This window comes from Rhincodon typus, chromosome 23, assembly GCF_021869965.1.
Source record: "Rhincodon typus isolate 14 chromosome 23, sRhiTyp1.1, whole genome shotgun sequence".
NCBI lineage: Eukaryota > Metazoa > Chordata > Chondrichthyes > Orectolobiformes > Rhincodontidae > Rhincodon > Rhincodon typus.
The window spans coordinates 14,961,000-14,974,372 of NC_063354.1; the positions used below are offsets into that span (position 1 = coordinate 14,961,000).

General features: G+C 40.7%; 1 protein-coding gene across 1 annotated transcript in view; it reads right to left on the minus strand.

The window, feature by feature from the left end:
• LOC125485900 (transmembrane channel-like protein 6) overlaps window positions 1-13,029 on the minus strand; it is a 24,091-nt gene extending 11,062 nt beyond the window's left edge. Inside the window, exons 1-4 of the mRNA XM_048611101.1 lie at window positions 12,881-13,029; window positions 8,708-8,853; window positions 5,982-6,092; window positions 4,459-4,614 (exon numbers count right to left, since the gene is read on the minus strand). Coding sequence (XP_048467058.1) covers window positions 4,459-4,614; window positions 5,982-6,092; window positions 8,708-8,853; window positions 12,881-12,936 — 469 coding nt within the window. The 5' untranslated portion in view covers window positions 12,937-13,029. The remainder of the gene's footprint in view (window positions 1-4,458; window positions 4,615-5,981; window positions 6,093-8,707; window positions 8,854-12,880) is intronic.
• Between the last annotated feature and the right edge of the window lie 344 nt (window positions 13,030-13,373).

Below are 13,373 nucleotides of genomic sequence, written 5' to 3' on the forward strand. Positions count from 1 at the left end.
ATACAAATCCAGACCAGGAAGGTCAGGAAACTCAAAAACAAAACCAACGCATTTTCCACTGGGTGGCTCAGTGGTTAACACTGCTGCCTCACAGTGCCAGGGGCTTGGGTTCGATTCCCCTTCAAGCAACTGACCATGTGGAGTTTGCACATTCTCCCCGTATCTGTATGGGTTTCCTTCCACGGTCCAAGGTTGTGCAGGCTAGGTGAACTGGCCATGCTAAATTGCCCATAGTGTTCAGGGATGTGTAGATTAAATGGGTTTGGGGAATGGGTCTGGGTGGGATGCTCTGAGGGTCAGTGTGGACTTGTTGGGCCAAAGGGCCTGTTTTCACACTGTAGGGATTCTATGGAAAAGGTATAGAGTCTTACAGCACAAAAACAGACCCTTTGGTCCAACCAGGCTGACATCAATCCCAAACCAGACTGGTCCCACCTGCCTGCTCCTGGTGCATATCCCTCCAAACGTTTCCTAAATTTATTTAAGTGTCTTTTAAATATTGTTACTGTGCCCACATCCATCACCTCCTCAGGAATTTCATTCCACTCGTAAACCACTCTTTAAATCTCTCTCCTCTCATGCCCCCTAGTCTTGAAATCTCCCATCCTAGGGAAAAGACTGCAACTTTTCTCAGATCTGGCTACTGAAAATGAGTTTATAAATTCTTAATCATGTTCGGAATCTTGTGGAGGAAAAGGCTTCAGCAGATAATACAGTGGCTGTGCCTTACAGCATGCAACAACGTTCCAGGTCAAAATGTATTTTAAATGAGGTTTCAGCATCACAAGATTGCTCAATTCAATACTTAGCCATGAAACTTCAGAGCGCAGCTTATCAGAGTTTGATCCCTTGCTGCAGAGCTGAATTCAGATGTTTTCAATTTTCTACCACAATTAAACATCAAAAGTTGAGCCTGACTAAAGCTATCACTGTGTTTTGTTTTTAAGTATAGGGAACAATGGGGAAATTCTCTGAACATCTTTGATTTTTTTTAAACCAAGAGAACTATGAACATAAACAATCCCCAAACACTTTTTCACTCAATTGTCACAGCTGCCAATGGCAACAGTACAAAGCAAGAAATTTCTTTGGTTTTAAAATCAAAGAGTGCATGGGTACAAATCCTGAATAAAGTAATTCAAACTAAAACAGGAGACAAGCATGGATGAGGTAGAATTTTTCAACTCTTCTAGAAATTTGGCAAAGTCAGAGCTTTTGGATCTAGCTTGGCAAATGGAGCTAAGTGGAATTTAAAGGATTACTTTGTTAAAGCTGCAACAGAATCCCTTTGCATTTTTCATAAATAAGGAGCCCTACTGGACAGTAAGTATAGCAGGATGACAATTCAAAGATCATATGACTGCTTTAATCTTTTACAATGAACAGACCTGATATTAGCTCGGAAAGTTATTGTTTAAAGGGCAGTGAAACCAAAGAAAGTACTCCCAGCGCCTACATTTTCCTGATAATGTCTACTTTTACATCTACTCCCCTTTCTTGCATAAACTTTGAACGGAGTGTCTCTTAAGAGAACACCATAGCAAATCAAGGCAATTTCTCTTCCTTCAGACTGCTAAGTTTGAGATAAAAAAGTTTATTTTTATTCATTAATGGGATGACAGCATTGCTGGCTAGGCAGCATTTATTGCCCAGCCCTAATTGCCTAGACGGCAGTTCAGAGTCAACCACATTGCTGTGGGTCTGGAGTCACACATAGGCCAGACCAGGTAAGGATGGCAGTTTCCTTCCCTGAAGAACATTAGTGAACCAGATGGGTTTTTCCGACAATCGACAATGGATTCATGGTCATTATTAGATTCTTAACTCCAGATATTTTCTACTGAACTCAAATTGCACCATCCACCATGGCAGGATTTGAACCCAGGTCCCCAGAATGTTACCTGGGTCTCTGGACTAACAGTCCAGCAATAATACTACTAGGCCATCGCCTCCCCAAGATTGAGGAACTTAAAAAATGGAAAAAAAATCAGTGAACAAATATTTTATCTGTTTTCATGGTAGAAAACACTAAAAACATTTTAAAAAGGTCAGTAATCAGGTGGGTAAGGAACAGAAAGAATGGGAGGAACTTAAAACAATTATTATCATTATAGAAAAATAGGCACACTAATAAGACTAACGACTGACAAGTCCCCTGGATCTAATAGCCTATATTCCCAAGTCTTGAAGGGAGTAGCTACGGACGAACGGGATGCATTGGTTGTAACTCTTCAAAATTCCTTAAATTTGTCAAAGATCTCAGCAAATTGGAAACACAAATGTTTAAAATTTGAAAAATAAAAATTAAATGCTTATTCAAGGGAGGGAAACAGAAAGCAGAAAATTGTGAGACAACAAGGTGCAGGGCTGGATGAACACAGCAGGCCAAGCAGCATCATAGGAGTTGACCTGGTATCTGCGCCAATGGTAAATTTCAGAAATCTGTTAATTAACAAGTAGTTGTATGGTGGCTCAGTGGTTAGCACTGCTGCCTTGCAGCACCAGGGACCCTGGTTCAATTCCAGCCTCGAATGACTGTCTATATGAAGTTTGCACATTCTCCCCACATCTATGTGGGTTTCCTCCAAGGGCTCTGGCTTCCTCCCACAGTCACAAAGATAATGAAGAGTACGTGGGTTGACCATGCAAAGTTGTCCACAGTATCAGGCCTGTGCAGGCTAGAAAGGTTAGCCACAGGAAATGCAGGCTTACAGCAATAAGGTAAGAGGGTAGGATGCCCTTCAGAGAATCGGTGTGGACTTGATGGGCCGTATAGCCTGCTTCCACACTGTAGGGATTCAATGACTAAGAAGTAGCTCCAGGACCTTCAGAAAATTAGAATAAAATCAAGCAAAGCCAACTAAGTTTGCAAAAGTGAAATAGCATTTGATAATTTTATTGGAACTTTTTGAGAGTGCAATGGCAAGGGTGGGTCCCACAGATGTCACTAATTTGGATTTCCAAAAGACATTCAATATAGTGTCACATAAGAGATTGTTACACAAGGCAAAGGGTTTGTGTACATCTGTGTGTGTATGTCTGTGCGTAGGAAGGTCTGTGTTTGAGTTGTGTGAATGATAGATTAGCTATCAAGAGATCAGTGTAAACTAGGGCGAAATATAATGAAAGCAAACAGCAAGGGCTTCCACAAATATATCAAAAATAAGTTTGAGGAAAAAGGGAAACGAAACATTGAACAAATATTTTATCTGTCTTCATGGTAGAAAGTATGAAAAACATTTTAAAATCAGTTGAATAAGGAACATAAAGAATAGGAGGAACTTAAAACAATTTCCGTAAAAGTCGTTGTAAAGGGGATCATGGTCAGTTGGACAAACGGCAACTTGTGGAATGCCACAGGGATTAGTGCTGGGTCTCAACTAAGTGTAATCCACATTTCGGATGGAGATGAAGAGATTGGCTATATTGAACATAAATTTTCTGACAATACAAGTTGGTGGGAAAGAAATTCTGAGAAGAATGCAAAAAAAATGGAGCCTGCAAAGGGATGTGGATAGTTTAAGTGATATGGCAAAAAAATTCACAGATGGAGTATGACATGGGTAATTGTAAGGCTATTCAATTTGAATGAAAAGCAAAATAATGTTTAGATGGAGAGAAACTACAAAATGCTGTGGTACAGACAGATTTGGGGTCCTCACACAAGTCAGAAAGAGTAGCGTGCAGGCACTGCAAGTCATTAAAAAGAAAATGAATGGTGACTTTTATTATAAAGGCGATAGAGTACAAAACGAGACAAGTCATGCTACAACTGCAGAAGGCATTAATGAGTACTGTATAATTTTAAGTCTCTACATTCCAAGCGGAGACAATATTCACAGTGGAAGCAGTTCAGAGAATGGTCACAAATTCCTGGGATGGTGATGTTGTCTTATTAGGTAAGGTTGAGCAGGTCTGACCTGTACACAGCGTTGGGCAGAATGAAAAGGTGCACTCTTGAAACAAGATTTGAGAGGGGTTGACAGGGTTGATGATAATGAGCAGTGATTATCCTCTTGGGAGCACAGCTTCAGAAAAGGGGTTATCTATTTAGGATAGGGACAAAGAGGAGATTCTACTCCCCGATGCAGATGAATCTAACACCAGAGAGCTTTGCTGGTTATGTCACTGAATATATTCAAGGCTCAGACAGACAGATTTTCAGGTTATACCACAAATCAGGTTTTATGATAAACAGACAGGATAGTGAAGTTGAGGCCAAGGTCAGAGTAGCTACGATCTATTCCAATGGCAGAACAGGATCGAGGGGCTGAGTGGCCTGCTCCTGCTTCTGGTTAGAATGTTCTTAATTATTGACAAAGTTTACCAAGTTATGATTTCACAATGAGGCACAATTTACATCAAAAAAAAAGACTAACAAAATTAACACGTCAGATCAGTCAAGTTAATATTTCTTCCCTAATCTCCACATAACTTCACTCCTGCTCTTATACTTGCCTAATTCTTCTTCACAATTCTCATCCAATGCAGCTACATCCCGTATACTCGGTCTCATCGATCGAGGCATATCTTTCAGAGCAGGCCGAGCCCTTTGCCGTCTTAATCTTAAAGTGCGATTATAGTACTCAGAGATAATTGCGCCTCTGGAACGACCTGTAATAGGACATTGTTTTGATGATTTCAATGATTTTGCAAATTAGGAACATTACCTTTTAAAATCACATGTATTTTAATTCTCTCACGGCTTATGGTTCATATACCTTTTTCTTGCTCTGACGAGAAAGAACTACTATGGGATATTTCCTAACCAACTTGTACAGAAATATTATGACACACCTCTTGAACAAATGGAACTTGAACCTGGGCTTCCTAGCAGAGGCAGGGACAATACCATAGTGTCACAAGAACCCCATAAATGAAGCCAAGGTCTTTACTTGAACACGAGTCCCCAGGACATTTTCCAGCAATATAACCCTATGCCTCCCGAAACAGATTTCTGATACTCTTAAAAAGTTCATTCATGGGATGTAAACATCGCTGGCTAGGTCAACATTTATTGACCAACCCTAATTGCCCAGAGGGCAGTTAAGCATCAACAACATCGCTGTGTGTCCAGATCACATGTAGGTCAGACCAGGTAAAGTTGGCAGATTTCCCTCCCTGAAGGATATTGGTGAACCAGATGGGGTTTTATGGAAATTGGTAACAATTATATGATCCAATGAGACTAGCCTTTTAATTCCAGATTATTAGTGAATGTTAATTTCACCATCGCCATGGTAGGGTGCAAACTCATGTCCCAGAGTATTAGCTTGAGGTTCTCGATTATTAATCCAGTGACATTACCATGTTGCCACTGCTCCCCTATTCATAAAATGGGGCATGGATAAATTCTGTAGCATATAGATCTTCCCTTTCTCTCTCATGTCATGACTTTTCAGTATAGCGAATTCATTACTCACAATCGGAGGAAATACCCAGTGGTTTGTGAGAAAACCTTCTCAGCCCTGCTGTAACTATCTATCACCCTCAGAAAAAAAACACTTTTTGCTGTATAACGGCACTATTTCTCAACGTCCCATGTCATCTCTACTCGGGAACAACTTTGGGAGCTGGAAAAGCCAAACACTGCCCAAGCCACATCTCCAGGAAACAGAAAATGGCGAGTATGGGTAGAGGCAACAGCCTTCATTTATGAAGTCATAAAATGGCCCAAGTTGTAGTTCCCAAGCCCAATGTGATAACCTAGCCCTAGAAATCAAACTTGTGAAGCATTATTACCACAAAAATAGCTTGAAAACAAAAAGCACTTCTAATAAAATAAACTGATAGGTCAATGTGCTAATCTCATTTTATTTACATCAGTGATGTGATGGTAAGGTATCTTATATAGTGTGTGCTTCGCTTCATATTTTATTAGTCTCCTATACAATTTACAGAGTGTTGAGGGTATGTATGTGAAGTGATAGAAAATATAATTCATGCAAATAAACTAGAATAATCAAAGATTTAAAAATCACCTATAGTTCTGCTGGGCATGAAGGAGAGCACTTTCAAAGTAGCAGGATCATAGCAGTCATCATTGGGCTTGGATTGCGCATGAGGGGGCGATCTGAAATAACCTACATTTTCTGAACAAAATCAGAACATACAAATCATTTGTGGCAGCCAACATAACTAAAGTTTATTTCATTTTATTCTGTAACTTTCAACCTCATATCCCCTCCATCACAAATATTGCCTACATGCACCTTCATTACCCATGTCATGGAAAACATAGCAGTGCAGCAGAGGAACAGTCCCATTAATCCACCATGATGTCAGTTTAACAAAATCCTATCTGCCTGCACATGGTCCATATCCCTTTATTCCCTGTCCATTCACGTGTCTGTCTAAATATCTCTTAAACGTTGCTACTGTATCTGCTTCTACCACCTCCACTGGCAGCCTGTTCCACTGTGTAAAAAATTTTCCTCGCCAACCTCCTTTTATACTTTTTCCCCCGCTCACCCTAAACCCTAGTATTTGACATTTCCACCTTGGGGAAAAGACTAACCACCTCATCGGCATCTCTCGTAATTTTATATACTTCTATCAGATCGTCCTCTGAAGCTCGAGTGAAAATAATTCAAATTTGTCCAACCTCTCCTTATAACTAATACATTCCAATCCAGCCAACTTTCCGGTGAACCACCTTTGCACCCTCTCCAAAGCCTCCACATCCTTTCTATAGTGTGGTGACTAGAACTACACACAATACTCCAAACGTGGACTGACTTAATTCTTATACAGCTGCACATGACTTGCCAACTTTTATACTCAATGCCCCAACCAATGAAAGCAAGCATGTCATATGCCTCCTATACCATCTTATTCACTTGTGTTGCCAATTACAGGGAGCTATGGACTTGCACGCCAAGATCCCTCTTTATATCAATGCTCCCAAGGTTTCTCCATTTACATTATACTTCCTCTTGCATTCATCTCTTACAAATGCATCACTTCACACTTGCCTGGATTAAACTCCATCTGCCATTTCACTGCCCAAATTTCCAACTGATCTTTATCCTGTTGTATCCTTTGATAACCTTCCTCATTAGCCATAATTTCACCAATTTTCAGGTTGTCTGCAAAATTACTGATCAGACCATCTACATTTCGTCGAAATCACTTATTTATGCATATATATTACAAACAATGGAGGTCCCAGCACTGATGCTTGGGAACATCATTGTTCATAGACCTCCGGTCATAAAATAACCCTCCACAACTATCCTGTCTCATACGTTCAAGCCAAATTTGTATTCAACTTACCAATTCACCATCAATCTCATGTGACTAATCTTCTGGACAAGCCTACCAATGGGAGACCTTGTCAAATGCTTTAGAAAAGTCCACACAGACAACATCCATTGTCTTATCCTAAACAACTATCGTCACCACTTCCTCAAAAAACTCATTCAAATTTGTGAGACAAATCCTCCTCTGCATAAAGCCATGCTGACTACCCCAATAAGTTCATTCCTTTCCAAATTTGATTCAACCTTGTCCCTAATAAATCTTCTGAAATAGGTCACCTACTGCTGATGTAAGACTCACTGGCCTATAATTTTTGGACCATCTCTTTTCCCCTTCTTGAACAAAGGGGCAACACTGGCTATTCTCCAATTTTCTGGACCCTGCCTGTGGCTAAAGAGGATACTAAGATCTCTGTCCAGGCCCCAGCAATCTCCTCCATTGCCTCTCTCAGTATCCTAGAATACATCCCAACAGATCCTGGGGACAGACCTATCTTCATATTTTTCAACATATTGAACACCACCTCCTTTTTAATTCTGACGTGACCTAGAATATCAACATAACCCTCCTGAATCTTACCATCGTTCATGTCCTTCTGCTTACTGAATGCCAAAGCAAAGTACTCTTTAAGGACCTCATCCATTTACTCTGGCTCCACACACAAATTCTCTCCTTTATACTTAAGTAGACCTACCCTTTCTCTATCCTCTTGCTCCTAAAATACATCGCAATAGCTTATCTACACCTGAAACCCATTCTCAGCTCAAACCTTGCCTATTCCAACACTCTCCTGATTGGGTTTCTTTCTATTTCAAAAGCATTCAAAACTCTTCAACTGGTTCAGGCACATCCATCACTTTTTGTCATGGCTGTCTTGCATTTGCTTTCAGCCCAAATACCTCAGATGTACCATTTTCATCCTCACTTTCAATCCATTCATGATCTGGTCTTTTTCCTACCTCTGAAACTTGCTGTAGCCTCCAACTCTCCAAGTCCTCATAGTTCCTCAGATTCTGACATTTCGTATGTCCCTCTGTTGCACCCGGGTCAACATCAGTCTTTTGAGCTTTTGCTTTTGGAATTACACGCAGAATCCTCTCTGCCACTCCATCCCGTACTCCTCCTTTGACACCCTCCTTAAAATCCACATCCTTGACCAGGACTTCTAGTAATATCTCCTTAAATCTTGCTAATTATTCGGCTCAGTAATTAACTTGGTATAATTATACCTCTCTGATGCATACACTTTACAATCCTACTGAAGATGCTATGTAAATTCAAGTTCTTAAGAGAAAAAAAATGTCTACATAAAAAGAATATTTATTAAAAACACTGGCTATCAACTGTATTTCCGACTACAATAACTAGGTTGTAAACACGCACAAGGTAGAGGAAATTATTAACTTATAACACACGAACAATACGGAAATGCTCTAAACCTCGTTACCTATCCCTGCACCAGGCAGATCTTCCATCTCAATCATCACTGATGGTTCAGATTCTAGGGCACTCTGCTCAGAGATAAGATGGGCAAAGGAATTGTGGACCAAGTCTTCTTCAAAGCAAGAATCAGGAGAAGCAGGATCATAGTCACTGGAATAGAAACAATTTTCATTGAAAGTGCCACTCCTAATAGATTCTCAAAATAATAAAAATGTTTCGTGAAATCTTCTTAAGCAGCAGCTGGTTTCTTGTAGCCAAAGCTAAAATCAATTACCAACTCAAACAGAAGTGAGATTTAACTACAAAGTAATCTAGGATATTATGACTTGGATGACTGCTAGACACATTTATTGATTCATGATTTATGCCATGGAGTTCTGTTGTGCCTCATGCGGTTTCATAAAATAAATATTGAGTAAACCAGGCACTCTCTTAATGGACTAATTTGCCAACACATTCATGAATTTACAGAAACATTAAGTTGTTAAAGTCATAGAGTTCAAAGACAGTAGGAAGTAGAAATCAGGAGGGCAAAAAGGGGCCAGGAGTTGGTTTTGGCAACTAGGGTTAAGGAAAATCCAAAGGGATTCTACAAATACATTAAGGACAAAAGGGTAACTAGGGAGAGAATAGGGCCCCTTAAAGATCAGCAAGGTCACGTATGTGTGGAACTGCAGGAGATGGGGGGGAGATACTAAATTAGTATTTTGCATCAGTGGAGAAGGATATGAAAGATAGAGAACATGGGGAAATAAATAGTGATATCTTAAAAAATGTCTATATTACAGAGGAGGTGCTAAACGTCTTAAAACACATAAAAGTGAATAAATCCTGGGGACCTGATCAGGTGTACCCTAGAACTCTGTGGGAAGCAAGGGAAGAGATTGCTGGGCCCCTTACTGAGATATTTGTATTATCATTAGCCACAAGTGAGATGCTAGAAGACTGGAGGTTGACTAATGCGGTGCCACTATTTAAGGGAAGGTGTAAGGAAAAGCCAGGGAACTCTAGTCCTGTGAGCATGACATTAGCGGTGGGGAAGTTGTTGGTTGGAATTCCGAGGGACAGGGTTTACATGTATTTGGAAAGGCAAGGGCTGATTAGGGATAGTCAACATGGCTTTGTGCATGGGATATCATATTTCACTAACTTAATTGAGTTTTTTGATGAGGGCAGAGTGGTGGATGTTACCTATGTGGTCTTTGGTGTGGCACTCTACAAGGTTCCTTATGGTGGAATGGTTAGCAAGGTCAGATCACATGGAATATAGGGTGAACTAGCCATTTGGATGCAGAACTGGCTCGCAGGTAGAAGACAGAGGGTGGTGGTGAGGGTTTGCTTTTCAGACTGGAGGCCTGTGACCAGCGGTGTGCCGCAAGGATTGGTGTTGGTCCCACTGTTTTTTCATCACTTATATAAATGATTTGGATGTGAACATAGGAAGTATGGTTAGTAAGTTTGTAGATGATACCAAAATTGGAAGAGTACTGGACAACGAAGCAGGTTACCTCAGAGTACAATGGGACCTTGATCAGATGGACCAATGGGCCAAGGAGTGGCAGATGGAGTTTAATTTAGATAAATGTGAGGTGCTGCATTTTGGGAAGGCAAATCAGGGCAGGACTTATCCATTTAATGGTAAAGTGCTGGGGAGTGTTGCTGAACAACAAGACCTTGGAGTGCAGGTTCATGGTTCCTTGAAAGTGGAGTCCTAGGTAGATCGGGCAATGAAGGCAGCATTTGCTACGCTTGCCTTTATTGGTCAGTGCATTCAGTACAGGAGTCGGGAAGTCACGTTGCAGCTGCACGGGACGTTGGTTAGGCCACCATAGAATACTGCATACAATTCTGGTCTCCCTGCTATAGTGAGGATGTTGTGAAACTTGAAAGGGTTCAGACAAGATTTACAAGGATGTAGCCAGGGTTAGAGGTTTGAGCTACAGGGAGAAGCCGAATAGGCTGGGGCTATTTTCCTTGGAGCATCAGAGGCTGAGGGGTGACCTTAGAGAGGTTTATAAAATCATGAGGGGCATGGATAGGATGAATAGACAAGGTTTTTTCCCCAAGGTGGGGTGGGGGGAGGGGTGGCGGGGGAGTCCAAAACTAGCGGGCATTGGTATAAGGTGAGAGGGGAAAGATTTAAAAGGGACCTATGGGGCAACTTTTTCACACTGAAGGTGGTGCATGGATGAAATGAGCTGCCAGAAGAAGTGGTGGAGGCTGGCACAATTACAACACTTAAAAGGCATCTGGATGGGTATATGACTAGGAATGGTTTTGAGGGATATGGGCCAAATGCTGGCAAATGGGACTAGATATCTTTAGGATACCTGGTCAGCATGGACGAGTTGGACTGAAGGTCTGTTTTCGTGGTCTACGGCTCTCTGACACTATTAGCACGGAAACAGACCCTTCAGTCCAACCGCCCATACTGGCCTGATATCCTAAACTGATCTAGTCCCGTTTGCCATAACTTGGTCCATATCCCTCTAAACCCTTCCTATCCATATACCCACCAGATGCCTTTTAAATGTTGTAATCGTACCAGCCCCCACCACTTTCTTTGGCCACTCATTCCATACAAACACCACCCTCTGTGTGAAAACGTTACCCTTGAGGTCCCTTTTAAATCTTTCCCCTCTCACCTTAAGCCTATGCCCTTGAGTTTTGGACTCCCCCACCCTAGGAAAAAGGCATTAGCTATTCACCAAGCTAAAGAAGACAACTATTTATGAAATGACTAACAGGAAAACCAGTTATACGGAGCTCCCACGAATGGAATTACTTGCAGATCTTACTTTTAGGAAAGGGGTATGGAGTATCTGTCCAATTCTGGCCAGTTACTATATTTCTCAGAAATACATTGATGTTGCCTCAAGGAATTTTGTCATGTAACTGCTTCTGGCAGCAGGATACGTAAATACATTTTTCATTGGTGTGCCAAAAAGTTGTTTCTTTATCAGTTGTTCTGTCCATAAGGTCTTCTGAAATAAAGACTTACCTCCAAGAGGTCAGTCTGTCGGGAACTGATAATTCAGCTGTAAAACAGCCAGGAAATTTGCAACATTACCACAAGAAGGATGCCAATTGTCACCCCTGCTGCTTGTGCTAGACTTGTTTGTGTTATAAGTATCTGGTTTAAATCTGCTTTCCAGCCTACTGGTGCACATTAATCATTTCTGTAATACCATCACTTATCATCAATCGTCCTGGCTTAGCTCACTGGTTCCTATGCACTTCATGTAGAGATGAAAGAATCAGAGCCGTTTTCTCAGCACACAGTTGCAGAAATAATTTTAAGGGTGGCAACTTGCTTAAAATAATCCACTTTTAAACCAAATGAAGCCAAAAATCCATAATTGGCAAAAATATCCCAATGTCTTGTTGAAAAGTTCCCCAATGGTTCACCTCCCCTTTTATTCAAGCAGTAGGTAGGGAGAATAGGTCATTTCCCTATTACCAAAAAACTTAATACCAAATCAAAAAGAGAAGAATTGATGAAGGCAAAATAACACATCCATGCTTTTGAGCTGAAAGAACTGTGAAACACTGACGACATTAATATCAATAAAATGAGGACACACATATTTGTACAGGGAAGGAGTTCAGGGATGGAAATAAAACATGGACACAATTTCTCGTCCTCTAGGACAGTACCTCACTCACAGCTAAAATCTGAATTTATTGCCTAGCCCAGGTTTGGGGCCTGGGGATTAGGGCAGACACACAAGAAGCAAATTCTGAAACATTTAAGGGAATGTTTATTAAAGACTTTCAGTTCACCAGATACTTCAGGAAGAAACATTCACTCTGGTTCTTAATAAAAATAAATAAAATTTCAATACAGAGTTAAAGCAGCCATTACAATATCATATCACGTTTCTCCATAGAACATCTATTTGCAGTGAAATGCAGCGACCTTGAATAAATCTAGGCCACAAAGCGTTCAGTCTATAAAACCACTTAAATGTCTGGCCTATGAGATCAATAATGATCTCTTTGAAGAGCGCAGTTTGATCCATATCATTTTTTATAGTTGGTCACTGATCTGGAATGATAATCCTATTTGAAATCATTGGAGTATCTAAAATGGACCATTTGGAAGAAAGGGAGGGAGAGCAGAAACAATTTCTCACTGAAGCAGGAAGTAACTCTCCACAAAAATAAAATTACTCACCTAAACTCTGGAATAGCACCAGCTGTATCTATATGCAAGTCTATACTATGTGCCATGGTGTTCCAATAAACCTTTAAGGGTTCTCAGTTTGGACAACTTTAATGGTTGCTCAGTCACCTCTCTCATTGAGCTACATCATAGCTGTTCCGTCACCTAATGGAAGAAAAAGAATTAAAAAGATGGTTCAATATACTTCTGCAGATCAAAACAAACATTTCACTATGTACCAGCAGCCTGAAAAAGTCAATTCAGGTTATATCCCTTCTGCTGCACAAAAGTAAATGGAGTTACAATTTGCTTTTATGCAGTGTGTTTAATTACAGAATCATAGAATCCTTACAGTGCAAATAGAGGCCATTCAATCGAGTCCAACCCTACAAAGAGCACCTCATCCAGACCCTCACTCCAGCCCCCAAAGCCCACGTTTCCCAGGGCTAATCCGCTCAGCCTACACATCCATGGACCCTACATGACAATTTAGCACGGCCAATCT